The sequence below is a fragment of the Pyrus communis genome, chromosome 12 (assembly GCF_041283825.1).
Source record: "Pyrus communis isolate YQ-2024b chromosome 12, ASM4128382v1, whole genome shotgun sequence".
Classification (NCBI taxonomy): domain Eukaryota; kingdom Viridiplantae; phylum Streptophyta; class Magnoliopsida; order Rosales; family Rosaceae; genus Pyrus; species Pyrus communis.
The window spans coordinates 222,220-237,802 of record NC_142576.1 but is presented as its reverse complement, the minus strand read 5'-3'; the positions used below and the strand labels follow the sequence as shown (position 1 = coordinate 237,802).

General features: G+C 38.7%; 4 protein-coding genes and 1 long non-coding RNA gene across 5 annotated transcripts; 2 read left to right on the top strand and 3 right to left on the bottom strand.

Moving 5' to 3' along the window:
- Positions 1–109: 109 nt before the first annotated feature.
- On the bottom strand, positions 110–4,659 carry LOC137746228 (calreticulin-3). The gene is made up of 14 exons (XM_068486302.2): positions 4,284–4,659; positions 3,785–3,895; positions 3,320–3,512; positions 2,517–2,775; positions 2,288–2,344; positions 2,137–2,184; positions 1,848–1,934; positions 1,450–1,507; positions 1,265–1,332; positions 1,093–1,185; positions 953–1,009; positions 776–865; positions 455–481; positions 110–354 (listed from the first exon to the last, which is right to left on the bottom strand). The coding sequence occupies exons 1-14, from the start codon at positions 4,396–4,398 to the stop codon at positions 343–345; spliced, it is 1,275 nt and encodes a 424-aa protein (XP_068342403.2). The 5' UTR covers positions 4,399–4,659; the 3' UTR covers positions 110–342.
- A 2,177-nt stretch (positions 4,660–6,836) lies between these two features.
- LOC137744650 (acyl carrier protein 2, mitochondrial) lies at positions 6,837–8,883 on the bottom strand. Its single transcript, XM_068484422.2, has 2 exons — positions 8,519–8,883; positions 6,837–7,300 (listed from the first exon to the last, which is right to left on the bottom strand). The coding sequence occupies exons 1-2, from the start codon at positions 8,741–8,743 to the stop codon at positions 7,124–7,126; spliced, it is 402 nt and encodes a 133-aa protein (XP_068340523.1). The 5' UTR covers positions 8,744–8,883; the 3' UTR covers positions 6,837–7,123.
- A 217-nt stretch (positions 8,884–9,100) lies between these two features.
- LOC148692106 (uncharacterized) lies at positions 9,101–9,618 on the top strand. Its single transcript, XR_015954091.1, has 2 exons — positions 9,101–9,241; positions 9,474–9,618. It is a non-coding gene; the product is annotated as an uncharacterized LOC148692106 (long non-coding RNA).
- Positions 9,619–10,224: 606 nt separating this feature from the next.
- LOC137745884 (peptide chain release factor PrfB1, chloroplastic) lies at positions 10,225–13,522 on the bottom strand. Its single transcript, XM_068485918.2, has 7 exons — positions 13,230–13,522; positions 12,768–12,827; positions 12,427–12,647; positions 11,948–12,151; positions 11,355–11,570; positions 10,896–11,082; positions 10,225–10,650 (listed from the first exon to the last, which is right to left on the bottom strand). The coding sequence occupies exons 1-7, from the start codon at positions 13,405–13,407 to the stop codon at positions 10,346–10,348; spliced, it is 1,371 nt and encodes a 456-aa protein (XP_068342019.2). The 5' UTR covers positions 13,408–13,522; the 3' UTR covers positions 10,225–10,345.
- A 417-nt stretch (positions 13,523–13,939) lies between these two features.
- Positions 13,940–15,414, top strand: LOC137744651 (large ribosomal subunit protein eL38z/eL38y). The gene is made up of 3 exons (XM_068484423.2): positions 13,940–13,993; positions 14,789–14,972; positions 15,201–15,414. Exons 1-3 carry the CDS (start codon positions 13,991–13,993, stop codon positions 15,221–15,223), a joined length of 210 nt encoding a protein of 69 aa, XP_068340524.1. The 5' UTR covers positions 13,940–13,990; the 3' UTR covers positions 15,224–15,414.
- The last annotated feature ends 169 nt before the right edge of the window (positions 15,415–15,583 follow it).

Genomic DNA, 15,583 nt, shown 5'->3' with positions numbered 1-15,583 from the left:
AGGGTGAGGAATTATGAATTAAGTACAGATAGAGGACAAGGATAATTTGTAACCATATGAAGGAACAAAAGAGTAGAGGCACGTCACAAGACTGTCCGTCCTGCTCAAATTATAACATGTGGACTTGTTTTTTATTATAAACAATTACATGCGGAAGCTAACTTTATGATAAATACATTATACAGAATACATTCAGAAATAAAGTTACACGGCCAAGGACATTTTAAAACATGAAGGAAAAGTGACTGCATTTCTCGGAAAACGAAGGCAGAAAAAAAGTGACTATCAATCTCTTCAAAACGAAACCGCGAGGAAGACGGGCGGTGGGTGGAGGAAATCCAATCAGAGCTCGTCCTGCAACCGCAGACCAATGAGTAAATAAATTTGTGCGCGTGCAATAAAATCTTGAGTTTATTTATACAAATACAGAGAGAGCACGAATATTGGCGCTTACATGATCATAGTCATCCCAGTGACGGTGCTGCAGGATAAAACATCCAAAGTTAGAAGAAGCAGGCAAGAAAAACATTCAAGTCACAACTTAAATCACTGAGACTACGTCAATTTATTGCAACGAAATGTCCAATTATTTGATCATGGGGAGGGGGATTCGAACTTGAGGCCTCTTTCAACATTGGGAAGAGGATATCATGAGACCGAGAGCTAACTGGTTAGGCAAGATGAGATTTGAATGCCTTTTATTGCAAAGGTGATCATAGAAAAAATCTATACTGGATGAAAGTTGTAAGAAAGTTTTAAAAAGATTCAAACACACCCTTCGGTATCTGTCTCTATGTCTATCCCGGTGACCTCGATCCCTATCTTTTCTCCTCCTTTCACCCTCTTCTCTTGCTCTTTGAGCTTCCTGCACAATAGGAGCTCAAAAATTAATGAATGGAATTCAATTAAACCTGACAGGAAATTCTAATAACCATTTATGTCGGCCACGAACCTCTTCCTCTTGTGCTTTTCTCCTTTTTTCTGCTTCTTCAAGGGCATCCTTTTCGACCTGAAATGCCATAAGAGAAATGCATATGATGAAATGTATGCCAGAGAACTGGAGAATACTAGTAACAGTCAAAAAAGGCTTACCTCTCTATTGGCGAAAACCTCCTCGACCACTTGTTTTGCATAATCCGGATCATCACAAATTAAAACGTTGTCAAAAACTGAACCAGCCTTTACCTGCATCGCATTATTTCACCCCCTTTAACATAATGAACTAATGATCATATGATCCTCTAGCAAATGGAAAACGTCCTACCTGCCAAACTTCGATACCAACATACTTAATTGGCTTAAGCACGTAGAGATCAGGATCATCTTCAAACTCTGCATAGGAGAACAAAAATGAAACTCAGCATCTTTTTTTTCCCCTCTAGAATTGCTGTTGTAGTTATGTACACCAATATAGACAGATAAATTATATAGTTATCTATTTAAAGTTACCTGGATTATCAATCCAAGGAATCTTCCATTTCCCTTTGTAATTAGGGTTCTTGATTTTCTGACATATCAGAAGAAATCACACGGTAATTAGAAACTGCGGAAAAGAATCAACATCCGGTTTTTCTGATACGGGAGCATTTTTGCTCACCACCATAACTATAATGTATGCTCACCATACACCTAATCAATTGACACGTGTCCTTTTACCTAACTCTAGTTAACTTTCACATTAAATTTTACTTTTTAAAATTTGAAAAAAAAAATTAACTAAGGTTAAGTGAAAGGAGACGTGTGAATTAATTCGGTGTATGGTGAGCATACACCATAGTTTATGGTGGTGAGCAAAAATGCACCCTATCTGCTACCTCGCAAAACCTTAATCAACCCACAGTACCAACCTTGGGTCTCCATGGTCCTTTGTAAGCTGGATTTGGTATCTTTGGAGCTTTCCACAGACCGTTCTCTTCATCATCCCAGTCTTCAGGCTAATTAGAAGAGGGGAAAACACGAAACTGCTTGATTAAAATTCATAACTTGCCACATGTATGCATCAAACCCCAGGAGGAAAACACTAAAAATCAAACTAGAAAAGGGGAAGCTAATATTATAAAACACAAATAAGAGTCCAAAATCAAAAAGATCAAACAAATGTCGGGTATATTACAGCTCCGTAACTAATCAACTAACCTCTTTTGCTTTTGGATCTGGAATTTCTCTCGGAATTGAATCATATCCCTGCAATACCAAGATATGCGTCAATAGTAGCACGTAATACATCCACTGAACAGATATGTCTCAGAGACAAGCATTAGGAAGAGACAAAAAAAAGTTCCCATACCTCAGGTTTAATGTGATTAGGATCATCAATGTATTCTCTAAGATCCCAGTCTGCTGGCTGTAATGGACAAAAAATGATACTTTTAAGTTAAAATACGAAATTGTAAAGAGTTAAATTTTATAACTTAATTATTTTTATGAAAAGGTTGCTCAAAAGATTTCCTGGAGTTTTGAGAACATTACAATATAGTTAGTTAGAACCCCTTTCTAACTAATCATGTTTTATCTACCTTCTTTGCAGTAACATCTTTTATCTTTCTTGGAGGAAGAATATCCCAATCTGTGTACATGCTTCCAGAATCCTTTTCTCGGTTGTCTATTAGGACACTATAAGTTGCATCTGGTCGAAGAATGAACGTGTAGAAATGAGTCAACTTGTCAGTTTCACACTCTAAGGCCTTCTTGATGGGGTAATTCTGGCCTTGGTAGGAGAGTATGACATGGAGCTTCTTTGTGTCCGTGCCACATATATCGGGGCCAAACATTAAACTACACACAAAAAGTTTAGCAAACATTCAGAATTTTGGAAAAGAGAAGAAGAAAGAACGTCATACATAAACAGGCAATCTGGCCTCTTATATGTCGGCAATTTCTATGGTATCAGCTACCACCGAAAATTCTCTGTATGAAGTATGAACTATACAGAGCAATTTGAGGAACCTCATTGTGGCAGTTCAGTCTACAAAATTTAGAAAAAGTGCTCTTTGATTAAGAAACGAGTTTCAAATTGCTACTATAAAATGATCATGTGTCATCCAACTGACTACCAAGTGTTGCGGAATGGTGATTAACTAAAAAGAATTTCTACATGCACAACCTGGCCACCATTCACATACGGTATATATACACTGACATATGGCTGCATTTGACCACTACGAAACTCTCATCATAGGAAAAAACTACAGCTAGAAAACCAAATGTGCCTGTAATAAGTCCTTTTCAACTACATTGTGTTCTTAAGAATGAAGGACTAGATCATACGAACATGCCTCAAAACATTTCATCCTGCGACGTAGAGAGTTGAAATTCTAACCTGTACGGAGTGTCCCCGCCGAATTTCTTCTGATTAACAAATCCAGACATAAGCTTTATGTAACCGCCGCCACATTCAATTTCCTGCTCAAACTTGATCGAGTATTGGAGGACCAACGTCCTGTTCCGATTGCTGAACTTCGGTATCTTTGCAGATATGGCAAAATGCTTGGCATCATTAGATGTCTGAATTCCTGCAAGATTTCGTATGCCAAGACAAATGAAAACCACAAGTTTAACCACCTTGACTGTTGGTAAGTTATCACCAGCCTACGGCGCCCCAAAGTTAAAGTTGAAAAGACAAACATACAAGACAAGAATTATTGTTACCAAGGCATGTCAAATAGTAGTAAGATGGATGGATCAAATTGGAGAGCTCAAGAGTTTGAGTTGGCTGGCATATCATATGTAAATAATTAAGAAGAAACAAGCAGTGATGAATGAATAATTGGTAATCAGAAGATACCTTTATCATCGTGGTCACCGGCCCACCTTCCGGCTGTGTGTTTAAAGGAACCTGCTTTACCTTCACTGCTTTTCCAGTCGGATTTCACCCAACGGCTTCGCCATCCGTCGTCTACTCCAAAACAAATCAAGATTAACTGATTAATTTTCCGGTGCAATGAAAGATGAAAGATATATTCTTGGTCTTACTTGTTACTTTTTACATGTTGTTCAAACACAGACAGTCAAGTCAACCAACCAACTGTACAAAAGTTGGTTATTACCAGCTTACTGCGGCCCAAAACTTATTTATTTTTCGACGAAAAAGAAAAGCATAGATATTTTGTCAGATTCAGAGAGAGAGGAGATAGGGAAACTGGGAAATGAGAGTTAGACAGTTAGCCTCAGCATTCAACCAGAACAAAGTTAGCAAAGTAGTAAAAAGGTAAAATCTCAAGCAGAAAGTAAATAGATTTAAGCGAAAGTTGGAAGTGGGAGGAGAGAGAAGGATGGATACATACCGTCGAAGCGCTCCTCGAAAATGATCTCCGAAAGCGAAGAACGAAAGCAAAAGGAGAGCAAGGAGAGTGATAATAGTAGCAGAAGCAGGTCATCATGCTTTTGCCGCTTCGCCATATTTGCTTGAAATTGCAATGGCCAAAGCCAAAAGCCAAAAGCCAAGAGCAGAATGGGAGATAAGTGTTTGTGTTATTGGTTTACTTATAGCAGGGGATGCAAAAGCTTGACCCCAAGTCTCCCATGTAATTTCGGGGATGCCCTCCCCTTCCCCTTCCCCTGAGAAATGAAAAATGGAAGACTGACTAGTCTGACTTAGTTTATTGTTGGAGTGAGTTGAGTCGTCATGTGGGGTACAAGTCTGCGTATGCCGTGGAGTTTGGGAGAGACTCTCACCTCCTTCTCTCTTGACTTGGACTTTTATATGCATTCAACCAATCAGAGAAGAACGATGCGTTGCACCACCCAATCAAAATTCTTGGAATTTAAATCTTACGACATTAATTATTATGTATTGTGTTGCCATAAATTCGATAATGTGAATGATTATACGATGAATTCCTCGTCGGCGCGCCCAGCCCAGCCGCTGCACAATCACAAATTAATATTTTATAGGAAATCTTAATGAAAATTCCGGTATTGTTCATTTTTAATGTTAAGAATATTTTTACCTTCAAAAGTCACTCATATTACCATTCACTCAGACCTTTATTTTGTCATTTTGATTAAAACTAACGTTTTTTTAAGGATTTTTCATTAATTTTTCCTTATTTTATATGTATATTATTATTTGATAATATGAAACAAACCGATAATATACATTAAACTAATCTAAGCTGAATACGGGCACACTGCTCTAACTAACTTAACTAAGCAAATTTAAATATATAATTAGTCTTTCATCGTTTCGTTAGCACGTGACAGGTTATATTTCACATACGGTTAATATTATCCAAAATAAGAGAACTAGACTAGAAGGTGAAGAAATTCGCTACAACTGCAACTAGGAAGATAATGCTCTGCAATTAATCATGACAGACTGTACGAGTTAGGAGAGCAAGATTTATGGCTTGTTTGGATGATGTTTTTGGAGATTTAAAAACATCCCCTAATAAGTGAAAGCATTTTCATTTAGAAAAATAGTCGATTGGCAATATTTTTAAAGGTGTTTTGGATAAGAAGTAAAAGCACTTAGAGTGGTTTTTTGAGAAGTCTTTTTTTTTTTTCAATCTCAAAAGTGTTGCCAAGTGAAAAACCGTGAAGCATTTGGTCCCCTTGATGAAGTTTTTCAACTCCGTAACTACCCCTATTTTTTAAGTTGAAAATTCTACAAAATATCAAAATTGTTTTGGACTCTCTGGGATTGTCGACTCGTCAGAGATTTCCGACGGCGACCCTCTTGCAAGCCTCCCTTCCCGTCGAATTATTCCCCACCCCAAGATCCCTCCGATTCAACCAGCCCAGTGACATTGTCCGGCGACCCTCACCCCTCGACACCTCTCTCTGGATGCAGTGATTGCATTGAGATGAACTTGATGCATATCTAGTAAGAGGGAGAAAGACGAGCTCCTTGGAAAATAATGTCCTTAATTTATCACTACTGAACTGTATTTTTCATTTGGCAGCCAAACACTATACTATAGTATTAAAAGCGCTTCTGTGCAATGTAGAAGCACCTATTTAGGTGCTTGTCAAACAACACATTGCTTTTTCATAGAAGCGCTACGAACAAGTTCTACTGACAAAATACTAGTGAGTAAAAACGCTTTAGCGAGTAAAACCTTCAAACAAGCCGGCACCAAGCCAAGCCGAGCCAAAATGTATAATTGTAAATGTTGTGGAAGAAGAAGGGCATTCCTTTCCTGGTATGTTTGTGTTGACTCGACATTCAAAGTCATCTCCCAGCCAAAACCAGTGTAGTCTGCGAGGCTGGGCCATTCACTCGCTGTTGCGTAGTGTTGGCCAATAAAAGAGAAGAAGAGAGACTGTGGACAGTGGAATAAGGGGGCCCATAATTGAAACGTAAATGAATGAGACGACGACGAACGCCAGGCATGGACTTTCGGTCTTCGTCCCCCTCTATATTGGACCATCTTGTGATATTTACTTACATGACACGGCCACACCTCAGCGTTTCATGTCAATGATACGACATGATGAACGCAGACTAATGGCTTCATTCCTTCCGCACATTCATTCATTTGCATAAAAACTAGACCGTGTTATGATTGATTGCTAACATGGAAGGAAAACTAATGTGTAATTATGCCATTGCCTAGAGGAGTCGGCTTAAAGAAGTAGAGGAGAAGCAGGCGTGCCCAAGACAACAGAATAAAAACTAGAGCGAACAATGTTGATGAATATTAATCAACACTAATCCTAGGAGAAAAGCATACACATACACAACCATGATATTATACTACATCTACATCCAATGAATTAGCACAACCATTGAAAGGCAAACCAGCAATATAGTACAAACTAGGTACTCGAGTCGAGGATAAGAGCAAAAGCCACAGATAAAACGTCAACGATAATGTAATCACATAAGACTGTAATTTTGTTAAGCAATAAACTGGATTGCTTTTATTTGAACAAAACAAAAATGAAACAATCAAAGAGTTGTTTTCAACACACTTTCCATAAAACTGGAACCGAAACACTCAAGTTTTGAACATACCAAAAATACTACTCGCTTTAAACAGCATTAATAGGAGGAGCAGGAATCCCAAAATGGCACCTTTATAAAATGGAGGGAAACAAGGTGTGAGGATCCAAAAGTTCTAACAGCTAAATCCTTGCGGGGAACAGGAGAAAATTAACAATGGAGCTTCATGCCCTTCCCCTACTTCGCCTGAGGGTGAGAAGAAATAAAGTCCACAGCCTGACCAATTGACTTGATCTTGTCAGCTTCATTATCGGGGATCTCAAACCCAAACTCCTCTTCCAGAGCCATCACAATCTCCACAGAATCTAAACTATCTAACCCCAGATCACTTTCAAAATGAGCATTTGGTGTAACCTACTCAAAAAAGAAAAACAGTGCATAGGAGATTAGATTATTTAAATATAATGAAAACACACTAACAAAATGGCCATACAAACGAAATCAGTATGAAATGTGAACGGAAAGGAACATGTACATAGAATTTCTGAGGTCAGTTGCGTATACATATATATTTGGATAAAAAGAACGTCACATTTATTGTGATTTAAGTTCAAGGTGAAACATGCCATAAATGAGGTGTGCATACATTAACATTAGAAAAGAAAAGGGAAAAGAACGGCTGAGGTTTGGTAATCACAACCACAGACAGATAAAAGCCAATTCACTTTTTGGTATCTCATATCCCAGCACTGGATGTCACTATCCGTCGGACTTTGGGACATTCACCATATATTGGTTACAACATGTAAGCCCCAACTCAAGCAAAACAATAACAAATAAAAACAAGAAGGGGTCACATTGTTGTAGTTCAGACATTAATCCCATACAGAAACTCATGTAAAAGCAAAATAGAGGAATACATTCAATTCTTTGTGTAAGGTCAAAGAAGAAAGACAAAAAGAATGTTTATGAAATATCAAACATTTACAACTTCTAAATAACATGCAAGTACCAGAGATCAAACCCATCTTAATCAACAATGTTAGTCAATATTGTAACATTTGTGATTAAGTATATAATCCGGGAGGGCTATAGTTATCTCTGCCCGCATAGCTATTCTAGTTTAATGATGAAATATCTGATTCTCGAGGCCTCCAGTAATCCCGGAGGACCAAAAACTGCAATTTATAAAGAATATCTATCTGCGAAGCACTGAATAAGAAAACAAACACAACAAAGCTCCATTGCAAAATTTGAGCAAAATTAAGGCGAAATTTTTCTCTGCTTGTGCACTTTAGTTTGTCATGAAAACAATAGTGTGTAAAAATTGAATAATCAATGAGCCACTGCTGAGGCATTGGAAGAACCATCATCCCAAAATGTTTACAAACCCAAATAGCAATATTTCAATCCGATTCCACATATAGGCGTACATTTCATGACCCAACATTTGACATTACCAAAACCCTAATTCTTCAATAAAACGGATCTTAGAATCAACTCCTCGATCACAAAATGATCTTCTTTTACAACAACAACAATCAAATAATTACTAGTTCAACCTTGCAATTCATTAGGAAATCGTTTCCATAAAACTTCAATTCCATTTTCTGAGAAAATCGGAGGTTATACCTTGGAAGGATCGACCTTCTGGAAGTTCTTGACAACGGAGACGACCCGATCGGTGACCTCAGACTTGTCGAGGAAGGTGCCCCTGACCTCCTCGGAGAAGAGACGGCGTCGGATAGCGGCAAAGGGGGATAGGAAGAGAGGGGCGGTGGAGCTAGGGTTCGAAGGCACGGTTTGAACTTGCACTCTCAGGTGCTTGAGTAGTAAGTTCCTCGCAGCCGCCGCCATTGAGAGCCGTTTGTTCACTCGCCTCTACTGCTGCTTAGCTACAGTATACCAGTCGGTTCTACTGAATGAAGGAATGATACGAGAGGAAGGGGCGAGAGAGAGGAATGCCCTTTTCTGTTGTGTTGAGTGAGACCGGCAGTGAAGGAGAGAGCGTGTCAGACGTCGTCGTTTTTGTATTAACGTTGATTGGGTAAATGTGAGCTTTTCAGAGAGATAAAAACTTTCACCCTCCCTCCAAAGTCCAGACCCAAATTAAAGTTGGATTGGGCCGGAAAGGCAACCGAACAAGTAAGCAGCGGTATAACTGAACCGAACCCGATTTACCGCCAGCAGTAACTAATCTACTAGTCTAGTCCTTCCATCCTTCCTGGAGTGGAGGGGTGGAATGCTGAAGCGGTGTTGGAAGAAAAGTGAAGATGGCGGTGGTGGTGGTGGTGATGGTCTTCATTTCTCTGTTTCTGTTTGTTTTTCTAGCAGTCAAATTTGCCACACCTGATGGTATGGTATTATTATTCTTCCTTCTTCCTAGTTTCCAAACTCCCCAATATATTAATATTATGAAGGAACATGTATCTGTGAATTTCTGAGCTCTTATGAGTGTAACTCTATCTGGTGTGCTGCAGGGGATTTTACTTTGACCTCCAGACCTTTTTTTCATATCAATTTCAAAAGCTTGTTTCTTTTCTTTTGATTTCTTTCTTAAAATCAGTAATTCTCATATTTTTTTCAGCTTGTTTGGATTGCTGGTGGTAGCCGCGGAATCGGTATCTCTAATCTCAAATCTCAATCTTCTTCGTGTATAATTTTCTATCTCCATTTCAATAAATTGTCTTTTGTGATTGCCACCATTCGCATGATTTTCATTGTTATTATCACCGCCGTTTGTACATCTCTCTCACTCTCTCTCTCTCTCTCTCTCTCTCTCTCTCAATTTGGTTGGCATGCCCAGGTGAACAGTACCTGATGCTGTAAAGGTTTTAGATTGTCTCAAGGATGCTGTATAGCAAGCAGAGTCCTTCTTTCTTATTGTTTAAGTCTAGCTACCAAGATAATATGTATGTTTAAGTCTATATTCTGCTATACATTGTAGCCCTTACCGGCTGCTTGTAATGTACTTGGTGCAGTACATGCCAAGTATTGGTAATTGGCTCATGGACCAGGTAGTTTCTGTACCTCTCCGGTTTACTTGCGAGTTGCGAGTAGCATGAGTTTCCCTTTCTTTTTTGTCCCTTGCCTGCATTTCTCACACTGACTTGGAGTTGCTGGTTTTATACAATTTCTAGATTGGTGAGAATCGAGTCGAAGCAGCAGCACGGAAGGGCAACACTTACTCATTGAGCTTACTGTTTGGGAGAAACAAGGCATCATGGATCTTTTGATCTGGAGCTCTATCTTATCGTGTTTGGTTTAGCAGCAAGCATGAGCGATGTGAATGGGACTGAAAGGATGCTCAGATTCAATTATAAGGTTTAGTAGACAAATTTTGCTCAACACAAGTATAACATCGAAACTATGTCAGCAGAAAACATACAAATCATATTTAGTATTTACAATTCAAGCATTATGCAGATCATTAAGAATTAATTAATTACATCCTCTACTTTAATTAGCTACAGTCGCAGTCACTTTCATACTGTATTTGTACTTCAGGTAAGCTTTTATGTACGGCTCCAAATCACCATCCATTACCGAAGTGATATCCGATGTCTCGTGTCCCGTCCTTACGTCCTTGACGAGTTTGTATGGATGGAACACGTAATTTCTTATTTGTTGGCCCCACTCTGCCTTCACCACGTCTCCTCGTATTTGCTTAATTTCCGACGCCCTTTGTTCCTCGGCAATCACTAGCAGCTTGGCTTTCAACCTGGCTAGAGCCTTGATCTTGTTTGCAAGCTGGGATCTCTCCTCTGCATCGTAGTAGTCAAGAAAATAGATGTCATCACAAAGCTCGCATACTTCTTCATTATACTACACAATTCCAAAATGATAACACAGTAGCTCCACACAGCGAATGCAAAATCAAAACGGAGCCACAAACTTACATTCTTACGAAATCTACAAACAAAATTTGAAAATATTTATTTGATGCAATGACGAGAGAAATAATTTCCAATGGTGAAAACCAACAAAGAAATTATGGGGCTAATGAAACCTGTGCAGCGAACAGTAACACCAGTGGGGATGTGAGTAATCCGGACAGCACTTTCAATTTTGTTCACATTCTGGCCTCCTTTTCCGCCTGCCCTTGAAAAACTTATGTCCAGGTCCTCTTCAGGTAATTCAACTTTCAAAGACTCCTCAGGTAGAAGTGGCATGACGTCAACACCAGAGAAACTTGTCTGCACATAACATCAAGTTAGAACACACAGTATAGGATATGTTGTGCTAACTCTGTCTCCCTCCCATTCGCCCCCCGCCCCCACCCAACACACACACACACTTACACTTTCAGTAGTAATTTTTAAGAAACTAGTTATGCACCTAACGCTGTTCAACTTAACAAACTTGACGTGTGTCAGCTCTCCACATATGGAAAACCCTCTTCCGTCATAATCAGTTTCTGTAATTAAATGTTCCATAATTCATAGTTTACCAGAAGGTTCGCCCATACCTGGCGGAGACCTTTGGCATTGAAAGGGGACTGCCTTACAATGCGGTGTGTTCCTTTCTCCCCCGACAAATACCCATAAGCATAACGGCCTTCTACTTCAATTGTCGCCGACTTAATTCCAGCTTCCTCTCCCTGGGATTTCTCAACTACTCGTGTCTTGTATCTCTGCTTTTCTGCCCACCTCACATACATTCTGAGTAACATTTCAGCCCAATCCTGCACTGAGAATTATCAAAGGTTTTATACAAGAAAAACATAAGCATGTAATAAAGAGGCTAACAAAACCACAGAACCGAATAGAAGTCAACACAAAGAATGAATAGTGGATGGTAATGGTAATTTCAGTAATTGCTGAAACAAAAGCCACACCATCCCCATGCAGTATTCTCAAAATAAACTACATTTGGCCAGGTATGAATGAGATAGATGTGTCTTAATTCTAAAAGAAATTCATTCATGAGAAATGCAATATGTTTTATTGTAATGGCGTTACAGCACCTACATATGCATCTCACAGAATCTAAAACTCCCATCGAACTTATAAGACCCATAAAGAACTAGTCGCTCTTGCTTTGCACATATGTTCTAATTACCTGTGCATCAGTACCTCCAGCACCGGCTGTAATAAAGATAACAGCACCTTCTTTGTCGTAAGGCCCAGAAAGAAGTTGAGTTAACTCAAACCTATCCATCCCCTTGTTCAATTCCTTGATGATACTGGCGGCCTCTTCAAGAAGTCCATGATCTATGGAGTCCATCTCTTCAGTAAGCTTGACTATTGTTTCTACATCTTCAACCTGCATTGAATGAATTTGATTCACAATGCAATTTAAGAGGAGCTCACTTTCTGATATTCAATATTTGTAAATGATATACGTATGCAGAGTAAATTAGCAAAAGATCTCCTACTAGACAGTATCATTTTGTACTCCTAATAAAACTGCCCACGTCATATCACCGTATCACACTTCAAGCACAACCAATTATCCAGAAAAACGACGTTGCCATGTCACCCCAAAGAAACGATGCGAAAACAATATTCTAAACAGAATTAAAGAAATTGGGCAAAGACCTGTGATTTAAACTCGTTCAGCAATTTTATCCTGTCTTTGACATCAGTCAGGGCCGAAAGGTTCTCTTGAGCCTTAGCTCGATCATCCCAAAAGGTGGTATCAGCTGCTTTCAATTCTAAATCGGCTACTTCTTGTTCTAACTTGTGCAGACAAGCAGAGTCCCTTATCTCCTTGACGCGTATAGCGGCAGTTTCTACATCCTTTCTTAAGAAATAAAAATCTGTGAGACAATAGAAGAAATTACAACATTGTCACTGATTGATGTGCAAATGAAAGTAGCACCATCCTACACCAAGCATGCTCTCATTCAAATCAAACTTGGAAAACACTCAAAACAGACCTTGCATTGCCCATTCTTTTGCGTCGGTGCTCACTTGGCTCTCCGGCGTCGCCAGTAAAACTGAGTCAAATCAAACATCAACAGTAAGCAATTCGGCATTCATTCTCTACAGTACATAAACAATAAAGATATCAAATAAAAAGTGTTTTGCTTTCGGTAACGACCTGTGAAATGCACCACCTTAAAACCGTCAAACTCGAATTTTTCAAAGACGAAGCATGAGAAATCAAAGCAAGTATACCAGAAGCCCAAAACAGAAAATTAAAGAATTTCAATTGTATTACAGTCACATGAATAAATAACTGGAAAGTGGAAACCCATCAAATTAATGAGATATGTAAAACCAATTGCAAATTTGCAATCACACACTCGCAAAAACGGAAAAATAGAACAAACCCAATATATTATCCCATAAATAAATTGCACCATAAAGCTCAAGGAATGGAAACGCAAAGAGAGAACCTGCAGGACGAAGCGGATAAGAGGTAGAAAGCTTTGCAGATAAAGGGAAAGTGTAGGAGGGTAAACGGCAAGGAGAAAAAGTGGCCTTTTGCAGTAACAGTGGCAGCTTAGTAATTAGAGGCTTGAAGGGGCACAAGATGGCCGTTGAGCTGCACACAGGTCGAAGATGACGCTCCATAGCTGCTGTGTTGCTGATACAACAAGTTCAAGCTCTGCACAAAACCAACATATTTTTATGACTCCATTTGGATGGATAACAAAGAAAACCCGCCTAGCTTGTACGCTGTGGGTGACGTGTGGTGGTGTTCGGGACCAAATTGCAATAACAAGTCTCTCTAGTTTACTTGAAGTTTCACATTCGTAACTACTTTTGTTTACATTTTCATCCTCCTAGTTTCGTTTTGATTACGGTTACTCCGAATTGTTTACATTTTCTTCCCTCCTTTCACCAATATCCAAATGAAATAAAAAATTCCAACAAAAATATAAAAAAATCAAGAGAATATCAAACGGGCTCAGAAGTTTGCACAGATTGATAACATTTCAGCCCAATACAAGTGGAAAATGCGAAATGGGCTAAAAATGGTTCAGAACCCTATACCCATTAACCTCTTTGGACATCACAAAAAAAGCCCTAAGGACAAAACCGGCATAAACAATAATTATAAAATTAGGGTTTCATCTCGTATATAGCCTCCTTGCCTCAACATCCAACTCCGACGCAGCCTCCAGCAAGCAGCAAGCAACAAGCAAAAAGCAAAATGGTACGTTTGTTTTCACCCTTACTTGTGCGCACATGTTGCTCTTCACTGGAACTTGTGGTTTTGTTGGCTAAATTTGCATGTACAAATTTGATAAGCGGAGCACTGCAGAAACCATACTTGTATGTATTGAAATTGGCAGTGGAAGGACATGCATATTTGATACCGAATCCACTAATATACTGTGGTGTGTATCTATTATCATATAAATTATAGGAAAAGAAGAAGTGTGTTCATCTCTTGTTTATCGTCAATTTAGATAGATACAAATTTGATGCAGGTTTGCACCGTAGATGTGAACATATCATTACAGTATACTTTGTTTTAGTTTTGAAGATTTTCGGTTATTGGTTTATTGGATTTTGTATTTTTTAAGATTTTTCTCAATGCTTCTCGTTTGTTGTAAACTGTTGTACATAGTTTGGTGATTGTTTTTTAATCTCTGGTAGTCTGGTTCTAAAATTCCGTTACTAATTTTTTATAATGATTTCGAGGTCGCAGAATAGTGTGACTTTCATTTTACTATCGATTTCGTGGTAAATGAAACACGGTGTTTTCATATGAAGCGTCTGACAGTGTTTTGTATAATACTCTTTGTTGGTGTTTTGTATCCTTCTACCAGTCTTTTATAATAATGTTAAAAAGTAATTGAGTCGCTAAGAAACTGGATCTGCTATAATTCTGTTTGAGTAATTGATAATAGATGTTGAAACATGTCAACATACGTGCCTTATTTAGATGTAAATTTCCGAATGTATATTGGTCTATAATGTTTATACCATGTGTGTGCACCAACAGCCGAAGCAGATCCATGAGATTAAGGATTTCCTTCTAACCGCAAGAAGGAAGGATGCCCGCAATGTCAAAATCAAGAGGACCAAGGATGCTGTCAAGTTCAAGGTTCGGTGCTCCAAGTACCTTTACACACTTTGTGTGTTTGATTCCGAGAAGGCCAACAAGTTGAAGCAATCTCTTCCTCCAGGTATAAATTTTTGTGATCGCTGGTGTAATTTATTATGGTGGGCAACTCATACTAGTCTATTCCTATTGTGATGTTGCCATTGTGGAGCACGGTGGATTCATTATTTCATCCTGCAGAATGAGTAGTTTGTGTTGAATCAGGGGACTTTCATCTGTTACTTTTTTTTTCTTTCTATAAGCTCACCCACAGTTAAAACTAATCAATTTTTAAATTTTTTTTGATTTGTAGGTTTGAACGTTCAGGATCTTTGAACCAGGATTTTGGAGTGGCTCGTCGGCACATTCTAGTGAATGTAGCAATGGAATGAAATCTAATTTTGCTTGTACTTTGAAAGATTTTTATGGCCGGATGATGTTGGTGTTAGATGTTATAACTCGGAGATGTTTGTGGTTAATGTGTGTTGACTTGAGTTGATTGTTTAGATGTTTTGGTTATGGATCCATCGGGTTTGCGTTTGCGTGATTGCGTTTGCGTTTGGAGTTTACAGCTAACAGTTTTGAAAGGAAATGGAATTGGAAACAGAAACAGAGGTAGCTACCTACATAAACATGTGGTGAGCGAATGATAAGACGTAGAAGATGAGTAGTAATAGTAATTGTCCAATATATTGG